This window comes from Oryctolagus cuniculus, chromosome 11 (genome assembly GCF_964237555.1).
Source record: "Oryctolagus cuniculus chromosome 11, mOryCun1.1, whole genome shotgun sequence".
NCBI lineage: Eukaryota > Metazoa > Chordata > Mammalia > Lagomorpha > Leporidae > Oryctolagus > Oryctolagus cuniculus.
Window position 1 is genome coordinate 120,071,651 of NC_091442.1, and position 21,230 is coordinate 120,092,880.

Below are 21,230 nucleotides of genomic sequence, written 5' to 3' on the forward strand. Positions count from 1 at the left end.
GCAGGGTCTTAGTCCACGCGAACAAAGATGGACTGGGTCCCTGCATCTGGCACCCCACGTTGGGTGCCACTTGTTGGGGTCTTAAGCCTGAGGCTGCCCCTGACCAGCAGGGGACAGTACAAGCACTCCCCGACAAGGCGAACGGGAGAGGTATGGTCGACGGGTCAAGCACACCACAGCAAGCACCCGTGAGTTCTGTCGAAGCAGGAACTACTTTACTGAGGAAGTGTACAGGCTTATAAGGCTTACAAAAGACATGTGCAGTAGGGGAGCCAATCAGCGAAAAGGTCACGCAGGGACCACGCACAGGGGCATCTTAAGAGAGGTACAGGGATCATGCACTGTCCACGTGTCCGGAACCAAAGTGGACCTATCCCTGCCAGTGGTCTGATCTTACGTAGCTTAACAGCAGTAGCCGCAGACACACCCCTTGAACATCTGCCAGGTGCCATATTGTAGTGGAGATTTTAGGCAATGCCCAACACAGTATTTTTTTTTTTTTTTTTTTTGACAGGCAAAGTGGACAGTGAGAGAGAGAGAGAGAGAGAGAAAGGTCGTCCTTTTGCCATTGGTTCACCCACCAATGGCTGCTGCGGCTGGCGCGCTGCGGCCGGCGCACCGCGCTGATCTGAAGGCAGGAGCCAGGTACTTCTCCTGGTCTCCCATGGGGTGCAGGGCCCAAGCACTTGGGCCATCCTCCACTGCACTCCCTGGCCACAGCAGAGAGCTGGCCTGGAAGAGGAGCCACTGGGACAGAATCTGGCGCCCCGGCTGGGACTAGAACCCGGTGTGCCGGCGCCGCAGGACAAATAACTTTTTAAGGACTTAATACACTCAACAGTGGAATGAATTAAGTCAGAGCTTTTTGGTCACATGACCAAATCTTTGTTGCCCTGGAGCAAGCACCATGGCTGGCATAAGGAAATTAATAAAACTTAGTGGGCACTGTTTCTGATAGGGCACTGCTACCTAGCAACTTTTGCTTTAGCACATATTCAAGAAGCCCTAAATCTGGTACCTGGTCTAGAGTTATATTTTATATACCATTTACTATTGAGTGTAACATTTATAACCTTATTTATCTTCACTTGAAATTCTTCAATTCTTCGTTGTCGTTCTTTGATTCCTTCATCCAGCATAGTACATTGAGACTCAATATTTAATAGTTCACTTTGCAGCTGAGATTGTTCCTAATAACAAAAGAAAATTTTTCTTTTTATCATGGCCACAAACATGAGAGGTATGAGAGGTGCCTTTTAGAATAGAAGAATCCATGAGGAAAGATGGATTTGGGTACATCTGGATAACAAGATTAAATACCACAAAAAAGAATCGCGGTATTATTATGTAATCTCAATCATGGGGTATGGTATCTAAAAATCATGTCACTTAAATATAATTCCCAAACTTCCATATTCTAATTTCTATAATTAATTGGATTAAAGGATATGCTACCTGGTAAAAAGCAGCAAGCTGCTTCTTTTTAATCATCTCCAGTTCGCTCTGCGAATATTTGAGTCGTGTATGTGTTCCTTGTATCAGAGTCTGTATTTGTTTCAAATCGGTTTCCTTGCGGAGTGCCTTCATTAAATCCTAAAAGGAGAAATATGAGAACAAGTTACAACAGGGAAAGCACTTTAACTTTTCCAAGCACTTTCACATGTAACAATTCACTGATTTTTACACACAACCACACCCACAATCATGTTCCTTTCTTCAGATAAGAGATTGGGCATGTAAGTCCATTAGCCATCCAGAGTGACCAAGCTGCCAAATAGCTTCCTAAAAAAACAAAACAAAACAAAACAAAACAAAACAAAAAACCCCAACATATTTCCTAAGAGGGAAGAATTCTGCATGAGAAAAGAAAATTGGGACTATGTGTTCCACTCAAAGCAGATAAATAGCCTGAGTAAGATCCTATGACACGGGGCTGGCGCTGTGGCATGGCCTGCGAGGCCACCGCCTGCAGTGCCAGCATCCCATGTGGGCGCCAGTTCAAGCCTGGCTGTTCCACTTCCAAGCCTGCTCTCTGCTATGGCCTGGGAAAGTGGTAGAGGATGGCCCAGGTGCTTGGGCCCCTGCACCCACGTGGGAGACCCAGAGGAAGCTCCTGGCTTTGGATCGGTGCAGCTCTGGCTGTTGTGGCCATCTGGGGAGTGAACCAGCAGATGGAAGACCTCTCTTTCTCTGCTTCTCCTTTCCTCTCTGTGTAATTCTTTCAAATAAATAAATCTTAAAAAGTTGAAAACAATTATAAAAAAAGATCCCATGACACACATGGCCCCTTGTCTACTTGTCTCCCCATTCCCTGTACTCACCCTTATTACTCACATTAACTCTCTGATTTATGTGTTCCTGTTATTTTACTCCAAGTCCTTATGAGTACATTCACCTATGGTCCTATACGCTGGTTTTGCAGGCATGATTTGCAAACTCAGAATCCTATGAGCATGTTTTTCTCATTGAGTTGTTCATACAAGCAAACTGATGAAGCTTTTTTTTTTTTTTTTTTTTTGATAGGCAGAGTGGACAGTGAGAGAGAGACAGAGAGAAAGGTCTTCCTTTGCCGTTGGTTCACCCTCCAATGGCCGCCGCGGCTGGCGCGCTGCGGCCGGCGCACCGCACTGATCCGATGGCAGGAGCCAGGAGCCAGGTGCTTTTCCTGGTCTCCCATGGGGTGCAGGGCCCAAGCACCTGGGCCATCCTCCACTGCACTCCCTGGCCACAGCAGAGGGCTGGCCTGGAAGAGGGGCAACCGGGACAGAATCCGGCGCCCCGACCGGGACTAGAACCTGGTGTGCCGGCGCCGCTAGGCGGAGGATTAGCCTATTGAGCCGCGGCGCCGGCCCTGATGAAGCTTTTAAGTCTTTCCTTTAACGACTGCACTATTCCAGAGTGCGACTGTTCCTAAACCACACAGCTATTCTGCCAATGATGGACATTCACTTTGTTCCAAGGTTTTGTCCCCACAAACAAGGCTTTACCACAATTGTCTGAATATCCTCAAGTATTCCTGTTTTTGTTTCCAAAAACAAATTCTTCAAAGGGGTCAAAAACATTCGTGTTCTTATTTTACTGGCCGATGCTGGGTTGCTTCCCCCAAAACTGCAACAATTTACATTTTTATAAACAATGTATGAGTAATCTCTTCCATATATCACCACTAGCAATAGGCATTATACATATTATTTTCCTAATTCTTACTGATGCACATAAAATAATCTTAATTTGTATTCTTCTGAGTACTATATTTTATATGAAGCATTTCTTCATGCTTTACTGGCTTAAGGATTTCTTTTTAAATGAACAAAACCTATTTTTTGCCTAGGTGTTCCTATCATATTATGCTTTTCATGTCAATTGGTAAAGAGTTATTTAATATAAGATAGAATCTCTGGTCTTCATTTAAAATTTGTTAAAATGTATATAATGGCTTTTCTCTTCATGTTAAAATTATTTGATATTCCAAGGATATGGTACATCTAGAATTTAGTTTTACATGTCATAAGATGGGAATTAAATTACTTTCACCAAATATACTGATACTGTTTATTAGGTAATCTAGCCTTTCCTCACTGAAAAAAAAACATTTTGTTGTATACTAAATTGTCAAATATACTAGTTCTAGTTCTGGAACTAGGGATTTGGCCTCCCGATGCTGTCTGTCCCTACACCAACATTATATCAGCTTGATTACAAATGGCTTTCCGGAAGTTTGCCACATACTATGACTATGACTAGTCTCAGAAAACCCTTTACTTGTAAGATTCAGAAGATCACTTTATCAATTATAAAAAAAAAAAATCTCTGGTCATATTTTAAATAAAATTGCATTCAAGTCTTATATTAATTCAAAGACTTCTAATCTACAGACAGTATAATTCCTTTCAATTTTTTTTTAAGATTTTATTTATTTATTTGAGAGGTAGAGTTACAGACAGTGAGAGGGAAAGACAGAGAGAAAGGTCTTTCTTCCGCTGGTTCACTCCTCAAATGGCCACAACAGCCAGAGCTGAACCAATCTGAAGGCAGGAGCCAGGAGCTTCCTCCAGATCTCCCACACCGGTGCAGGGGCCCAAGGACCTGAACCATCTCCCTCTGCCTTTCAGGACATAACAGAGAGCTGGATAGGAAGTGGAGCAGCCAGACTCAAACCAGTGGCCATATGTGATGCCAGTGCTGCAGGCAGCAGCCTTACTTGCTACACGACAGTGCTGGTCCCAAGATGTATTCTTCTACCACACTGCTGAATTCTCTACATAGGCATTTTACTTAGAAATCATGCATATATATTTAAAAAAGAAATCTTTTATTTTCTTTTTGTATTATCTTTGTAATATTTGGCACTAAAGTTATACTAGCTTTGTGCAATGAATTGGGAAGTTTCCATCTTTAGTGGTTTAAATAACCATTAGAATTATACTACACAGGGGCAGCACTGTGGCACAGCAGGTACAGCCACCACCTGTAGAGCTGGCATCCCGTATGGGCGCCAGTTCAAGACCTGGCTGCTCCACTTCTGATCCAGGTCTCTGCTATGGCCTGGGAAACCAGTAGAAGTTGACCCAGGTCCTTGGGACCCTGTACCCACGGGGGAGACCTGGAACAATCTCCTGGCTCCTGGCTTAGGATCAGCATAGCTCTGGCTGTTGCAGTCATTTGAGGAGTGAACCAGTGGATGGAAGACTTCTCTCTCTATGCTTCTCTCTAACTCTGCCTTTCAAATAAATAAATAACTCTTTTTTTTTTTAAATTATACTACACAGAACCTAGCTGTAACTTATGTGGTCTCAGAGTCTTTTTGAAAAATTTGTGGTTAAAATACAAATAACACAGGGCCAGAACTGTGGTATAGCAGGTAAAACTGCCACCTACAGTGCTGGCATTCAATATGGCCACTGGTTCTAGTTCTGGCTGCTCCACTTCTGATCCAGCTCTCTGCTATGGCCTGAGAAAGCAGTGGAAGATGGCCTAAGTGCTTGGGAACCTGAATCTATGTGGGAGACCCAGGAGAAGGTTCTGGTTCCTTCCTGGCTTCAGTCTGGCCTAGCCCTAGCCATTGTAGCCATCTTGGGAGTGAACCAGCGGATGTAAGATAACTCTCTCTTCCTCTCTTTCAAAAATAAATAATTTTTTTTATTTGACAGATAGAGTTATAGACAGTGAGAGAGAGACAGAGAGAAAGGTCTTCCTTCCGTTGGTTCACTCCCCAAATGGTCGCCGAAGCCAGGAGCCAGGTGCTTCCTCCTAGTCTCCCATGTGGGTGCAGGGGCCCAAGCACTTGGGCCATCCTCCACTGCCCTCCTGGGCCCCAGCAGAGAGCTAGACTGGAAGAGGAGCAACCGGGACTAGAATCCGGCGCCTCTATGGGATGCCAGTGCCACAGGCGGAGGATTAGCCAAGTGAGCCACGGCGCTGGCAAAATAAATAAATCTTAAAGAAACTTAAGACATGGCTTTACCTTTAGCTCCTGGACTAGCAGTCCTCTTCTGTCTCTCATATTCTTTAACTCCTTTTCATCCCAGTATCTAGCCTTGTGTTTTAAGTCACTTGACCCTCCAGAGATCACCCCAGATTTCAAAAACAGTGTTCCATCAAGAGCTACCGTCTGTAAAATTAAAAATATTTTATCTTGAAGAAATGTACATAAAGATAAAAGTCAGGGACCTATGTAGCAATTTTAATAGCTGAGAGTTTGTAAATGAGGAAAATCAATCACTGAAATTTACTAATAAAACATCTAGTCTACGAAGCCCCACCACCCAATAAACCACAAAACCTGGGTACTAAAGCCCAACACAATCCTTAGCAACAATCAGCAGCAATTACGAAGGTTTAAAATGAGCTGTGTATCTGTTCCAAAATACACAATGATGAAAAGCAGAAACTAAAAATAGCCAATAATTTATATCACATGATCTTGTATTTTGAAGGATCTGACATACATATCAATGATAATTGTGAAAATGGTTTTATGAAAGATCCTGGTGAACAAGACCCCAGCAGAATGATCAGGCCATCAAGGAGAGAGGCGCCTTTCTCTGAAGGGAGGAAGGAACCTCCACTGTGATACGGCCTTGACTAAACAAGTTCAGAGTCAGTGAACTCAAGGGGCTTCCATAGCCTAAACAGTTCATAGCAAAAGTCTCGGGTGATTGCTGACATCATAAATAAGAGTGCCAATTGTTAAATCAACAACGGGAGTCACTGGGTTCATGCTCCCCACATAGGATCTCTGTTCTTAATGTGTTTAACTATGAAACTCAAAAACAACACTACTAGTCGAACAATACCCTATACCTGGTTCGGTTGTGTGAGTGCAGCCTGTTGAAATCCTTGCTTAGTATATACTAAGTTGATCTTCAGTATATGAAGGTAATTGAAAATGAAACGTGATGAAGGGCGGGATTGGGAGAGGGGAGGGCCACGGGGGAGGAAGCCACAACAATACAAAAGTTGCATTTTATATTCTACTTAAAACTATTGGTTGAACTCTGTAATTAATACACAATTACTCTTAGGTGTTTAATTAATGCTATAACTAGTACTCAAATAGTATTTTACACTTTGTGTTTCTGTGTGGGAGCAAAATGTGGAAATCTTTACTTAATATACTCTAAATTGATCTTCTGTATATAAAGATAATTGAAAATTAATCTTGATGTGAAGGGAAGGGGAGACGGAGTGGGAGAGGGGAGTGGTGTGGGTGGGAGGGAAGTTATGGGGGGGAGGAAGCTATTGTAATCCATAAGCTGTACTTTGGAAATTTATGCTCATTAAATTAAAAAAATGGTTTTAACACCTTTAGAATATCAAAACATCACTCTCATGGCCGGCGCCACGGCTCAATAGGCTAATCCTCCACCTAGCAGCGCCGGCACACCGGGTTCTAGTTCCGGTTGGGGCGCCAGATTCTGTCCCAGTTGCCCCTCTTCCAGGCCAGCTCTCTGCTGTGGCCAGGGAGTGCAGTGGAGGATGGCCTGAGTGCTTGGGCCCTGCACCCCATGGGAGACCAGGAGAAGCACCTGGCTCCTGCCTTCTGATCAGCGTGGTGCGCCGGCCGCAGTGCGCCAGCAGTGGCAGTCATTGGAGGGTGAACCAATGGCAAAGGAAGACCTTTCTCTCTGTCTCTCTCTTACTGTCCACTCTACCTGTCAAAAAAAAATCACTCTCCACAGTGGATATGAGACAAAGAAAGACATCTGAATGAAGTAAAGGTACAGTAAGAGCCGGAGGTTTACAGCCATGTATAACAATGCTTCATGAAAAGTGAAATCAGTTCTCAACATTCCACAAATGTTCCTCATTAAATTGTTCCAAGCAGGAGATCACCTTCGAAGCTCACATATGACGTAAGCTAACCAAAAGAAAGCCCATCAGAATCTCGTTCATTCTTTCCAGAGATTCTGTGTACAGTATACCTTGTGGAGCGTGGAAAATGGTGCTAATCAGTAAGAAAAAACCCATTATCACGAAGTCATGAGAAGACAGTAGAGACAGACTCAGAGTAATCTGAAAGCACAGAATCAGGGGGTTTTGGCAGCAAAGTCTGCAGTAGGTAGCCTACTCCAGGCACCAGTTAAGATTAACTACATGTAACAGAACACTCCATTCATCCTCCTCTCGAACACAGAATTCCTAGGGAAAGCACTCCAGGGTTGTAGGTGGCTCTGTGGTTAACTAGAACCCAGGCTGCTTCTCTGATACTGCTGCCCTACCAGCCCTAGCACCCGGGTGATTTCTCATTATTTTCTGGAAGGCTCTGGGGAAGGTCTCTCCACCCAGCGCTAGTCTGACAGGGGTTTTCCTCATCAGGATCGCACTGGTTCTTGGGAGGGACAGCAGATTTCCCCCTGACCCCAGGAGCCAGGGCTCAACTTAACCAGTGCGAAGATCTAGTGTAGGCAGGCACTTTCCCTGCCCAGGAAGACCACTGCGGACACACCTTGGTCACTGCTCCAACTTCCACATGCAAACACAAAGTGAGGGACGGGCATTCGGTGCAGTTCAGATGCTGCTTGGGATGCCCGTATCCCATAATGCAGTGCCTGGCTTGAGTCCCTGCTCTATGAGCAATCCCAGCTTCCTGCTGATGTGCACCCCTGGCAGGCACCGGTGCAAGTACTTGGGTCCCTGCCATTCACGTGGGAGACCCTGACTGAGCTCCTGGTTCAGCCCCAGCTGTTGTGGACTCTCGGGGGTGAACAGCAGATGGGAGATCTGTCTGTCTCTGCCTTTCAAAAAAGAAAAAGAGGGCCAGCGCTGCGGCTCAAGAGGCTAATTCTCCACCTAGCGGCGCCGGCACACCGGGTTCTAGTCCTGGTCGGGGCCCCGGATTCTGTCCCGGTTGCCCCTCTTCCAGGCCGGCTCTCTGCTGTGGCCTGGGAGTGCAGTGGAGGATGGCCCAAGTGCTTGGGCCCTGCACCCCATGGGAGACCAGGAGAAGCACCTGGCTCCTGCCTTCGGATCAGTGCGGTGCGCTGGCTGCAGTGCGCCGCCTGCGGCGTCCTTTGAAAGATGAACCAACGGCAAAGGAAGACCTTTCTGTCTCTCTGTCCACTCTGCCTGTCAAAAAAAAAAAAAAAAAAAAAAAAGTGACAGAGAGGCAGGTTCTCTCTGTCTCCTGGAATATTTTCAGATCATACTGCTTCTGTCTGGCCAAAGTACATCTCTAAGGAGTGAAAACTGAGGAAGTACTTGGACTCACTACTTAGAAGATTCTAAATTGTCCTCAATACATCTTAGTGTGCGTCACTAGTGATGTGTATGTATCTGTCAGCATGTCTTACAGGAATCTTCAAAGTCATCGGGTTCAAGACGACTCCCAGAGTTTTATCCTCCACATCTACGTTCCAAAAATGAGGATGAGAGGAGCAGCAAACGTTTCTATTAAGAAACTTTCATGGCAGGCCACAAGTGACGGCCGTTTACCCTCAGTGGCCACCCCACGTTGCCACAATGAAATCCACGTCTGTCAGTAGGGGACGCTAAGCAGGCACTTTAAGGCTCTTACACAGAGAGGGCAGTGATGCAAGTGGGGGCTGGACACTGGTGCATAAAATGGACTGTCAGTGTGCATGCACCACAGGATCAGATGAGGAAGGAACATCAACCAACCTGGAATTCCTGGAAGAATTAAGAAGTAACTGAGAGATGAGAGTAGCAGACCAGACCATGGGACTCTCTGAAGCCATCAAAAAATGTGATGGAGGGCACCAGTGCTGTAGTACCGCAGGTAAAGCTCCTTGTCTGCAGCACAGGCATCCCATATGGGCACCAGTTCAAGTCCTGGCTGCTCCACTTCTGATCCAGCTCCCTCCTAACATGCCTGAGAACACAGTGGAGGATGGCCCACGTCTTTGAGCCCCTGCACCTATGTAGGAGGCCCAGAAGAAGTTCCTGGCTCCTGGCTTCAGCCTGGCACCAGCCCTAGCCATTGCAGCCATTTGGGGAGTGAACCAGTGGATGGAAATACGAGAGGTCAAGATTTTCAAAAAAGAATGTACATTTGGCCTTGGGCAAGTGACTGTACAGTGCTTGGGGGGGTTACCATTTATGTATAATGTGTCTTGACTGTTTTCTAGAAAAATTTAGTTTCATAGATTATAAATAAAAATTATAATTATATAAGGTCACTTCAAAAAGTTCATGGAAAATAGATTCAAAAGATAAACTTTACTGGGGCCAGCGCTGCAGTGCAGCGATTAAAGCCCTAGCCTGAAGTGCTGGCATCTCATGTGGGTGCCGGTTCTGGTCCCAGCTGCTCCACTTCCAATCCAGCTCTCTGCTGTGGTCTGGGAAAGCAGTGGAAGATGGCCCAAGCCCGTGGGCCCCTGCGCCCACGTGGGAGACCAGGGAGAAGCCGCTGGCTCCTGGCTTCAAATGCAGCCATTTGGGAGTGACCCAGTGGATGGAAGACCTCTCTTTCTCTGCCTCTACCTCTCTCTAACTCTGCCTTTCATATAAATAAATAAATAAAATAAATAAATATTTTTTAAAAAGACAGTTATCTTGGTACAGAAAAATTTTGAAATTCATGCATTTTTTTCAAATTACACATTTTCTATGAACTTTTTGAAGACCCCTTGCAGATATAAAATAATTTGTGAAAGGTTACTTAGTATCATGAATAAGTTATACATGAATTAACTCAGAATGTAAAATAAGCTCTTAAAATCTTTCCTGTTATTCAAAAAACATATATACTATATAGAGAAATATAAGGAAAATCCAAGGTTCAGCAAGAATATTTAGAGTATTATTCAGAACTTTTAGCTTTAGAATGTTTAGTTTTAGAATATTATTTAGAATATTTAGCTTTAGAGTCTTATTATTACAAATTCAATGTCTAAAATGTGATTTATATTGGGAAATGCTATAAACTTTAAAAACTCAGTTTAGTGGTAAGCACTGCGGTGCAGCCGCTTAAGCTGCTGCTTAGAACACTTGCATCCCGCATCAGAAGTGCTGGTTCCAACTCCTCTGTTTCTTAAGATTTATTTATTGGAGAGGCAGTTAGAGAGAGAGACAGAGAGAGAAGTCGCCCATCCACTGGTTCTCTCCCCAAATGGTCCAACGGCCAGAGCTGGGCTGATCCAGGGCCAGGAGAGAGGAGCTTCTTTTGGATCTCCCACGTGAGTGCAGGGGCCCAAGCACTTGGCCCTCTTATGCTGCTTTCCTAGACCATCAGCAGGGAACCGTATCAGAACTGGAATAGCCGGGACATGAACCAGCACCCACCCATAGGGAAGCAGGAGCAGCAGGCGGAGGCTTTATCTACTATGCCACAGAGCTGGTCCCACTCCTCTGCTTTATACAACTTCCTGTTCACGTGCCTGGGAAGGCAGCAGGTGATGGCCCAAATACTCATGTTCCTGCCACCCACATAGGAGACCTGGATGGAATTCCTGGCTCTTGGCTTCAGCCTGGCCCACCTCAGCTGTTATATTCATTTGTGGGGTGAAGCAGCAGACAGAAGATCTCTGACACTCTGCTTTTTATTTATTTATTTTTAAAGTTTTATTTTATTTATTTGAGTTAGAGAGAGAGAGAGAGGTAGACACACACACACACACACACACACACACAGAGAGAGAGAGAGAGAGAGAGAGAGAGAGGCCGGCGCCGCGGCTCACTAGGCTAATCATCCGCCTAGCGGCGCCGGCACACCGGGTTCTAGTCCTGGTCTGGGTGCCGGATTCTGTCCCGGTTGCCCCTCTTCCAGGCCAGCTCTCTGCTGTGGCCAGGGAGTGCAGTGGAGGATGGCCCAGGTGCTTAGGCCCTGCACCCCATGGGAGACCAGGAAAAGCACCTGGCTCCTGCCATCGGATCAGCGCAGTGTGCCGGCCGCAGTGCGCCGGCCGCAGCGGCCATTGGAGGGTGAACCAACGCCAAAGGAAGACCTTTCTCTCTGTCTCTCTCTCACTGTCCACTCTGCCTGTCAAAAGAGAGAGAGAGAGAGAGAGAGAGAGAGATCGATCTTCCATCCACTGGTTCACTCCCCAAATGGCTGTGATAGAGCTACGCCAATCCAAAGCCAGGACCCAGGAGCTTCTTTCGGGTCTCCCATATTGGTGCAGGGACCCAAGCACTTAAGCCATCTTTCATTGCCTTCCCAGGCCATAACAGAGCTGGATTGGAAGAGGAGCAGCAAGGAACTTGAACTGGTGCCCATATGGGATGCCGGCGCTGCAAGTCAGGCTTTAACCTGCGTGCCACAGCACTGGCCCCAACACTGTATCTTTTAAATAAATAAATAAGGTTCATGGGACATGCAAATTATGAAAAACAATGTATGGATTTCAAAATTTAGAAGAACTCTCAGTTTAAAGCTGAACATCACAGGAACTATTGAAGTCATAACTAACTTCAGTTCTCCATTGGTTTTCATTATAAAGGAGAACACGTGAAAGCATATACAAGCATTTGTTAACATAAACACTGCACCAACGTATCCAGAAGTGTGGCTCCAGGCTCCCTCCTTACTTTCCGTCTTTCAGGCCCACCAAATGCAACCCGCCGTGCTTCCTCTAGTGTCTCACAGACAAGGCCATTCCCACACACAAACTGGGTCACTTTCTTCAGCTGAGGAAGCTGAGTCTTAATGACATCAATCACCATCTTACAGCCTTTAATCTCTCTGAGGCTCTCGTTGATTGGCTTGATCTGAAAGGTGTACAAAATACTTGATATATCAGTTACATTAAAATAACCAATGCTTATTCAATTCTTACAAAATGTAAACATGACAGCAAGATTAATGATATACTCTTACATATAACAAGTTTGACAAAAACAGGATGAACCATAGTCCACCACTGGCTCATGTAATTTTTTGAAAGAACCAGGTGTGGGCCGGCGCCGCGGCTCACTAGGCTAATCCTCCGCCTAGCGGCGCCGGCACACCGGGTTCTAGTCCCGGTCGGGGCGCCGGATTCTGTCCCGGTTGCCCCTCTTCCAGGCCAGCCCTCTGCTGTGGCCAGGGAGTGCAGTGGAGGATGGCCCAGGTGCTTGGGCCCTGCACCCCATGGGAGACCAGGAAAAGCACCTGGCTCCTGGCTCCTGCCATCGGATCAGCGCGGTGCGCTGGCCGCAGCGCGCCGGCCGCGGCAGCCATTGGAGGGTGAACCAACGGCAAAGGAAGACCTTTCTCTCTGTCTCTCTCTCTCACTGTCCACTCTGCCTGTCAAAAAAATTAAAAAAAAAAAAAAAAAAAAGAAAGAAAAAAAAGAAAAAAAAGAAAGAACCAGGTGTGGGCCATTGGCTTATTAATAAGCCAGGGGTGGGTATTTGGTCAAGCAGTTAAGATGCCGTTTGGGAAACCAGAATCTCGTATCAGTTCCAGCTCTGCTTCTGCTTCTAGCTTCCTGCTAACGCGCATCCTGGGAGGCAGCTGATAATGGCTTTAGCTTGAGAGACCCGGACTGAGTTCCCAGCTCTCTGATTCGGCTACTGGAACATGAACATGGATGGGAGGTAGGTCAGTCTCTCTACCCTTCAAAATAAACAATTAAAAAACAAAACAAAACTTCATCCAAAGCTAGAATGTGTAATTTTTAGATTTAACTCTGTTACTAACTAGTTAGGGCACAACAATGCTGAGAAGTGCTCTACACTCTCAAAATCGTAAAATCTGATTGAAAACCTGTACCCACTTGGATACATGCCAAAGAGCAGCACAGCAGCACGGAACTTAGAAAGCCATTTAGACTCAAGTGATCAGGAAATCCCTCAGACAGGCGCCATCACTTAGAGTGGGTCTACAGATATCAAAAAGTGCATTCCAAGTCAGTGTGCATGTACTAGGGTACTTCAAAAAGATTGTGGGAGATGGAATTAAAGTTTACTTTGGGGACCAGTGCTATTGCATAGCAGGTGAAGCTGCTGCCTGTGGCACCAGCATCCCATACGGGCACCAGTTCGAATCCCAGCTGCTCCACTTCCAATCCAGCTCCTCCTAATGTGCCTGGCAAAGCGATGGAGAATGGCCCAAGTCCTTAGAACCCTGCACCCATGAAGGAGACCCAGTAGAAGCACCTGGCTTCCAGCCAGCCCAGCTCCAGCCATCTGGGGAGTAAACTAATAGATGGAAGATTTCTATCTGTCTCTTCGTAACTCCTTCACATAAATAAATCTTTTTTAAAGTTGATTTTGGTGCAGAATATTCTGAAATTCATGCTCAGTTTTCTTCATAATGTGTATTTACCATTAACTTTTTGAAGGCCCCTTGAATCCTTGGGAACATATATTTATGTAGGTTGAGTGTACGGAAGCAATCTAAGGTACTATCAAGGAATGAGAATGTGGGAGGAGGACAGAAGTATTCCCTTTATGTTTGGAACATTTCTGTGTAAGATTTTAATTATTTTCTAATTTTGAAAAATATTTACTTGAAAGGCAGAGTGACAGAGAGTGAATGAGAGAAAGAGAAAGAATCTTATATCTGGTGGTTCACTAAGTGGCCGCACTCACAAAATAGTTGGGTCTGAGCCAGGCCAAAGTCAGGCATTAGGAAGTCCATCGTGGTCTCTCTCATGGGTGACAAGGGCCCAGGTACCTAGACTATCTTTTGCTGCCTTCCTAGGTGCATTAGCAGGAAGCCAGATGGTAAGCAGAGTACGTGGGACTTAAATCAGATATGGGATGCCAGGCTCACAGGTAGTAGTTTAACCTACTGGCTCCGCTGTATAAGATTTTTTAATTGTTTGGCTTGAAAAAAATCTCAAAGGAGGAATTACACGAGGATTTTGACAGACAAATCGGGGTAGGGGGTGGTAGTGGGTAGCAGGTATAGGCCACAGTGCGACAGCACAGAAGTCAGGTCTGGCCTCCAGTAACGCCAGCTGGCATCTGCAGAGCCCCTCCTCTGTGCAGCTGCTGTGCCACGGGCTTTACAGACTGATTCCCTAGAGATGGGGAAACTGAGGCTCAGAGAAGTCAACAACAAGTTCACAGGCGCAAACAAGAAGTAGGGCCGAGGGAGATGGCACTGTGGTGCAGGTTAATCCTCCACCTCCAGTGCTGGCATCCCATATGGGTGCCGGTTCTAGTCCTGGCTGCTCCTCTTGCAGTCCAACTCTCTTCTATGGCCAGGGAAAGCAGTGGAAGATGGCCTGCACTCGCGTGGGAAATCTGGAAGAATCTCCTGGCTTCGGATCAGCTCAGCTCTGGCCGTTGTAGCCATTTGGAGAGTGAACCATCAGGAGGAAGACCTTTCTCCCTGTCTTTCACTCTTGCTGTAACTCTACCTCTCAAATAAATAAAATCTTTAAAAGAAAAAAAAAGCAGCAGGGCTGAGAACTGGGCAGAACGCAGTCCAACTTCAGGGCAGGTGCTCTCCACCACGATGCACACTGCCTGCAGGAAGTCCCGACCCCTGGAGACACCGAAATAGCCACCCAAGGACAGCAATCACGATTCCCTGTCTCAAGAACTCAGACTCTGGACATGGTAAGGAGTCTCAATACATACTTCAAATATTAGCCCGTGCCACCAAAAGCTGGCACACTAACTAAACACAAGCCATCCCCTGTTTATACTGGCTTGATGTAAGATTTTTCAACATCACAATGGTGCAAAAGAGATACACATTCAGTAGAAACTGCACTTTGAATTTTGATCTTTGGGATAGCAATATGCAGCAGGATCCTCTGCCCTGTGACCACGAGGGCAAACATAGTACTCTACAATATACTGGACTGCTAAGCTCTGAGGCTCAGCAGGTTAGAGGTATTAAATGCATTCCTGACTTTAAAATATCCTTAAATTATCTCATAGGATGAGTTTATCAGCGTAACTCCACCACAGGACTAGACTGGGAGGAAACGGCACGCTGTCAAGACAGAGCGGCCATCTGGTGATATTCTCTCCTTGCCACTGCATCAACACTAGCTATTCAGATGACTAACTGGCATCACAGACAAGGCTTTATCATTATTAAATACCAAACACCGCAAATTTCTTACATCAAGGTAATCCAGAGCAAGGAATGTCTCGGGTTCAGCTCTTTCCTCCTTCAGAAATCGAATACAATCTCTTGCTACCTTTTCAGAGGCTACAACAATGGCAACCATGTACCGGCCAAAAAGCTTAGTAACAGCGAGCTGGTATTTCTTATGAATAGGATGACATAGGTCAAGCAGTCTTCCAAACTTGGCAAGTTCCAAAAAAGAGAAAGAGAAATATATCAGTAAAAAATATATATAACTCATAGTATACTAATATAACAAAGCAGCACAAAAACTAACTTTATAAAATGATACATACCATCATTCATTTAGAGTCTCACTTAAGTGGATCTACACATCATTATGAAATGTCCAGATGGGTGTATCACACTTCATTTTTTTATCTTTTTAAAGATTTATTTATTTGAAAGGCAGAGTTAGAGGCAGAGAGCCAGAGAGGTCTTCCATCTGCTGGTTCACTCCCCAAATGGCTGCAATAGCTGGAACTGGGCCAATCTGAAGCCAGGAGCCTGGAGCCTCCCCCAGTTCTCCCACATGGGTGCAGGGGTCCAAGGACTTGGGCCATTTTCTGCTGCTTTCCCAGGCACATTAACAGGGAGCTGGATTGGAAATGGAGACTTGAACTGTTGTCTACATGGGACGCTGGCATGACAGTAGGCAGCTAATGCACCGCGCCACAGTACCAGCCCCCACACTTCATTTAAGAAACTAGTGAAGAGGGACTAGCTTTACCCAACTATTAAAAATGTTATAAAATAATATTAATTAAATATTCATTACTTTATTATTAAACAAGTAAGCTATCATTTACTATAAACAAGTACTGAGCTACACACTGGATAAACATTACTTAACAAAACAGACTTCATACAATTTTCAGTCAAATAAGGAAGAAAGGCAAGAGTAATAATAGGTGTTGTGGCATAGCAGGTGAAAACACTGCCTGTGATACCAGCATCCCATGTTCGAGTCCCAGCTGCTCCACTTCAGATCCAGCTCCCCGCTGATGTGCCTGGGAAAGCAGTGGAAGATGGTCCAAATGCTTCGGCCCCTGCACCCCTGAGGGAGACCTGGAAGAGGTTTCTGGCTCCTGTCTGGTCCAAATCTGGCCGTTGCAACCATCTGAGGAGTGAGGATCTCTCTCTGTGTCCCCCACCCCATAACTGCCTTTCACATAAATGAAACAAATCCGTTTTTTAAAAAAAGAGTAATAATTACATGTGTACAAATCTGAGACACTGTCAAAGTATATGGAGCTTTGAGAGTACATAATAGGGAAAACGTGGCCCAAGAAGCCATGGAATATCTCCCATGAAGAACTGTAATTTAACATGAGATTTGAGGAATGGCCAAGAATTCTTTAGAATGAAGTTCAAAAACCTTTCTAGAAAATGTCTGAATCCTAACAGTCTCTAGAATGTCTAAAGATTTAATTCTACACCTTTGGTCTTACTGCTATTTGTTAGGTTCTACTTCAGGAATACCAATTTCTTTATGATGGATCATCATCTTTCATATTTATTATATCTTAAATCTCTTTCTTCTCTATTCATCTTTGATTATCCCAGGCTTTTCTTTTGGGTAAAAAATTTTATTTTTACCTGGGTAACCCATTCCTGGCTACTTTATTAGTGTTCCTCAGTTTTTCTTTTGTTTGTTTGTTTTTGACAGGCAGAGTGGACAGAGAGAGAGAGAGAGACAGAGAGAAAGGTCTTCCTTTGCCGTTGGTTCACCCTCCAATGGCCGCTGCGGCCGGTGAGCTGCAGCCGGCGCACCGTGCTGATCCGAAGGCAGGAGCCAGGTGCTTCTCCTGGTCTCCCATGGGGTGCAGGGCCCAAGCACTTGGGCCATCCTCCACTGCCTTCCCAGGCCACAGCAGAGAGCTGGCCTGGAAGAGGGGCAACCGGGACAGAATCTGGCGCCCCAACCGGGACTAGAACCTGGTGTGCTGGCGCCGCAAGGCAGAGGATTAGCCTGTTGAGCCGTGGCGCCGGCTCCTCACTTTTTCTAACTTATTAGTCTACACTATTTATTAATTAAATGTGAATGAAGGGTAAATATTTGGTAAAAGGTTTTCCTATTGTTTTCTTCTAAATTTCCCTTTTCATATTTTTTGTTTTACTGCGTATTTGAATCTGATGTTATGAATTCAAATTATCCCTGCCACGAAGCGCGTGGGGGATTTGTTCTGTAGCCTTCCACACTGGGTCTCGGCCTCTGATGCTCTTTATTACCGTGCTCTACACCACCAGTGATTCTTTTCACTTTGTATATGTTCAGTGTGGACAGCTCGGCTGACAGCTTTTACTGGGTGTGACAGGCAACTTTTTTTAAAATTCCTTTTCCCACAGAACTGAGAAGGTTATCTCACTGAGCAACAGTTGATGGAAAATGCATTTCCTGTTCTATCCATTTTCCTATCACCTGAGAGCATAGAAGACAGGGCAAGTGAGAGCTCACCCGAAGTCCTGGAGGAAGATGCTTTTGCGGAATCGCTAAGTTCTGCAGTCCCTTCTGAGTGTTATATGAATACCCTACACCCAGGCCTTTCCACAGTGTGGGAGAACAAACCCCATTCTGCCAAGAGGGCTCCAAGTGGCCCCTGAAGTTAATGAGGGCCTTCACTTCCATTACAGAGTATCACGGGTTCTTGTTCCTTGATTCAGCAGTTTTCTAATCTAGCTCCTTCTGGTTAGAAGAGGAAAAGCAAACAGACATGAGTTTGGCCAGTGCCGCGGCTCACTAGGCTAATCCTCCGCCTTGTGGCGCCGGCACGCCAGGTTCTGGTCCCGGTCTGGGTGCCGGATTCTGTCCCGGTTGCCCCTCTTCCAGGCCAGCTCTCTGCTGTGGCCAGGGAGTGCAGTGGAAGATGGCCTGAGTGCTTGGGCCCTGCACCCCATGGGAGACCAGGAGAAGTACCTGGCTCCTGCCATCGATCAGTGCAGTGCGCTGGCCACAGCGCGCCGGCCGCGGCGGCTACTGGAGGGTGAACCAACGGCAAAGGAAGACCTTTCTTTCTGTCTCTCTCTCTCTCACTGTCCACTCTGCCTGTCCAAAAAAAAAAAAAAAAAAAAAAAAAAAAACACAAAACAAAACAAAACAAAACAAAAAAAACAAAACAACAACAACAAAAAACCAGACATGAGTTTGCTTCTTGTTAGATTAAGGGGTTCTAGGTGAGAATTCCTACAGATTAGTCAGTTTGGCTTCTATGGAATCAAGAATAATCGATGCTGGGGGCCGGCACTGTGGCGTAGCTGTAAAGCCACCGCCTGCAGTGCCAACATCTCATATGTGCACTGGTTCGAGTCCTGGCTACTCCACTTCCAATCCAGCTCTCTGCTATGGCCTGGGAAAGCAGTAGAGGAAGGCCTAAGTCCTTGGGCTTGGGCCCCCGAACCCAAGAGGGAGACCTGGAGGAAGCTCCTGGCTCCTGATTGTTGTAGCTCTAGCCATTGTGGACATTTGGGGAGTAAAATAGCAGATAGAAGACCTCTCTCTCTCTCTCTCTCTCTCTCTCTCTCTCTCTGCCTCTCTATAACTCTACCTTTCAAATAAATAAATAAATATATTAAAAATTAATCAGTGCTATACTTAAATTACTATTATTATTATTTTTAGTTCTTGACTATCACTGTTTTCTGAAGGCTATGGTATTAGGTTGGCTGTTTGTTAAACTATTTTTTTATCTAGCTTTTGTCATTTTGTGAGGAATTAGGGAAAATAAGATTCTATGAATCAGCCTTACTCCTCTATCATTAAGATGTCAAAACCAACATTTAAGAGCAGAAAGCCAAAAAAGTGCTGAAAAGAGAGATAGGAGGAAGACCACAAGAATGTGGAGCCAATGGCAAGTGCTTTGAAACAGGCCAATGATTCACAGTGTCAAATGTTGAAATTACCATCATTGAGGGACTGTTTGCTAACAGCGGTGATAAGACAGTCAGATAAGACAGCCAGAACCCTAACACCAAAGGAGATAAGGCTGTGAGGCTGGTGCCACAAGCCCCAGGAAACATCTTCCTAGTTTGACTAATGAATACACTAGCAATATTGGGTGCACAGACTTAGAGAACAAAATTATGCCAATTATGTCTACTGGAAACATATTCTTTAAAAAACTGAAGCCATTTTAGTACATGAGGTTTGGGACATATGTCTGGGAAATCAGACTACTTCACAGCACTTACTGCTTTGGGGAACTGACCATAACTTGGGTTTTCTGGGTGCTGTGTTCATGGCAATGGTTTTCCTCAATAATTACTTATTTACAGACATACTGAAAATTATTCCCATTTCATTCTAATTATTTACTGTTACATTATAAATATACATATAAATTGTCAAACACAAAACTTAAAGCTTTCTGAAGTAATTCTGCTAACAGGAATATTTCTAATCCAAATGAGAAGACATCTTTTCTCCGAACAGGGACTGACTAAACCCAACTGCCCGTCCTAATTACCACAGACTCTGGGTAGAGTCTCTTCAGGTGCTCCAGGACTTCGGCTCTCTTCTGCTGGCGTTTCCCCTCGTGGTGGTCAATCCCAGCACTCTGCAGTTCACTTCTAATGAGATTCAGTTCTTCATTGACCTCAGACATTCTCTGCTTTGTTTTTTCAATGTCATCCGATAGAGTTTCCTCTTGTTGTTTTTTATCTTTCAAGCAATCACTACACAACAGGAACAAAATCATACAGCAAGCAGAAACAGAATTCAGGAATTATCAGACAAAATATTCCTGTGTGGCACTGCCAAGGAATGCCGCAGTGCTGTCACTAACAGAGTCTGCTTCTTGTTAGATTAAGGGACTGAAGGAAGACATAACTCAATAAACACAACACTAGACTTGAGCACAAGAGGTTTAGGTCACCATTTGTTGATTCAGAATGTACGTATTTCCAGATACCAAAAAAGATAACCCAAGCCAGAGTAATCAGCATGAGCTTGGTAATCAGGAGATGCCACACCAGAAGTCCTCAGCATCAAATATTTGCATCAGCTTTCATGACATATTCAGTAATTGTACCAAAAGGGAGTTATTTTCATCACACTTACATATTTTTATTTTCAAAATTTAAATATTTTACTGATTCTTATGCAGTTAGGTATAATCATCTCTAGTAATCCACAATAAAATGAAGAACAAGGGAGCACTGAAAGCACACAGCACAGTGGGAACAGTCATCTGAAGGACAGAAATGCACAGGGCTATGAGGGAGAGCTGCGAGGGTTTTTACTCTACCTACATGCATGTCTTTGTATACTCCTCCAACTTCTCTATGCGCTTTTTATGATCTTCTATTTGTTCTTTTATTTGTTTCAGATTTCCCTAAGACAGGAAATGAAACTTAAGGTCAATTACAGTAATTCCAAACCAACAAAATTCCATGCTGAGTTTGCTATTTATCAAGTGTGTAAATATGAAATAAGAGAAATGTAATTACATGGAAATACTTTGAAATTTAAAAGATTATTTATTTGAAAGGCAAAGCACCAAAGAGAAAAGGAGAAGGCTCGGCCAGGAGCCCAGGAACCAGGAAGTCCATGGGGGTCTCTCACACAGATGACGGGGGCCCAAGCACTCCAGCTACCACCTGCTGCCTTCTCAGGTGCATTAGCAGGGAGCTGAACTGGAAGCGGAGCAGCCAGGACTCCAAGCAACACTCTGAAACGGGCTGCTGGCACTGCAAGCAGAGGCTCAACCCACTGTGCCACATGCTTGCCCTATATAGAAATACTAGGAGAGAAAAGTTTAAT

At 45.0% G+C, this 21,230-nt stretch overlaps 1 protein-coding gene across 4 annotated transcripts in view; it reads right to left on the reverse strand.

Moving 5' to 3' along the window:
* Nucleotides 1-21,230, reverse strand: part of SMC1B (structural maintenance of chromosomes 1B) — an 80,003-nt gene that overhangs the window by 26,709 nt on the left and 32,064 nt on the right. For 2 of the 4 annotated variants that reach the window (XM_070053030.1, XM_070053031.1), the window contains 7 exons: nt 20,720-20,802; nt 19,936-20,143; nt 15,468-15,653; nt 11,989-12,168; nt 5,465-5,611; nt 1,456-1,593; nt 1,074-1,190 (listed from right to left, as the gene is read on the reverse strand). In XM_070053030.1, coding sequence (XP_069909131.1) covers nt 1,074-1,190; nt 1,456-1,593; nt 5,465-5,611; nt 11,989-12,168; nt 15,468-15,653; nt 19,936-20,143; nt 20,720-20,802 — 1,059 coding nt within the window. The remainder of the gene's footprint in view (nt 1-1,073; nt 1,191-1,455; nt 1,594-5,464; nt 5,612-11,988; nt 12,169-15,467; nt 15,654-19,935; nt 20,144-20,719; nt 20,803-21,230) is intronic. The other 2 variants (XM_070053032.1, XM_070053033.1) reach the window with 2 other exon arrangements.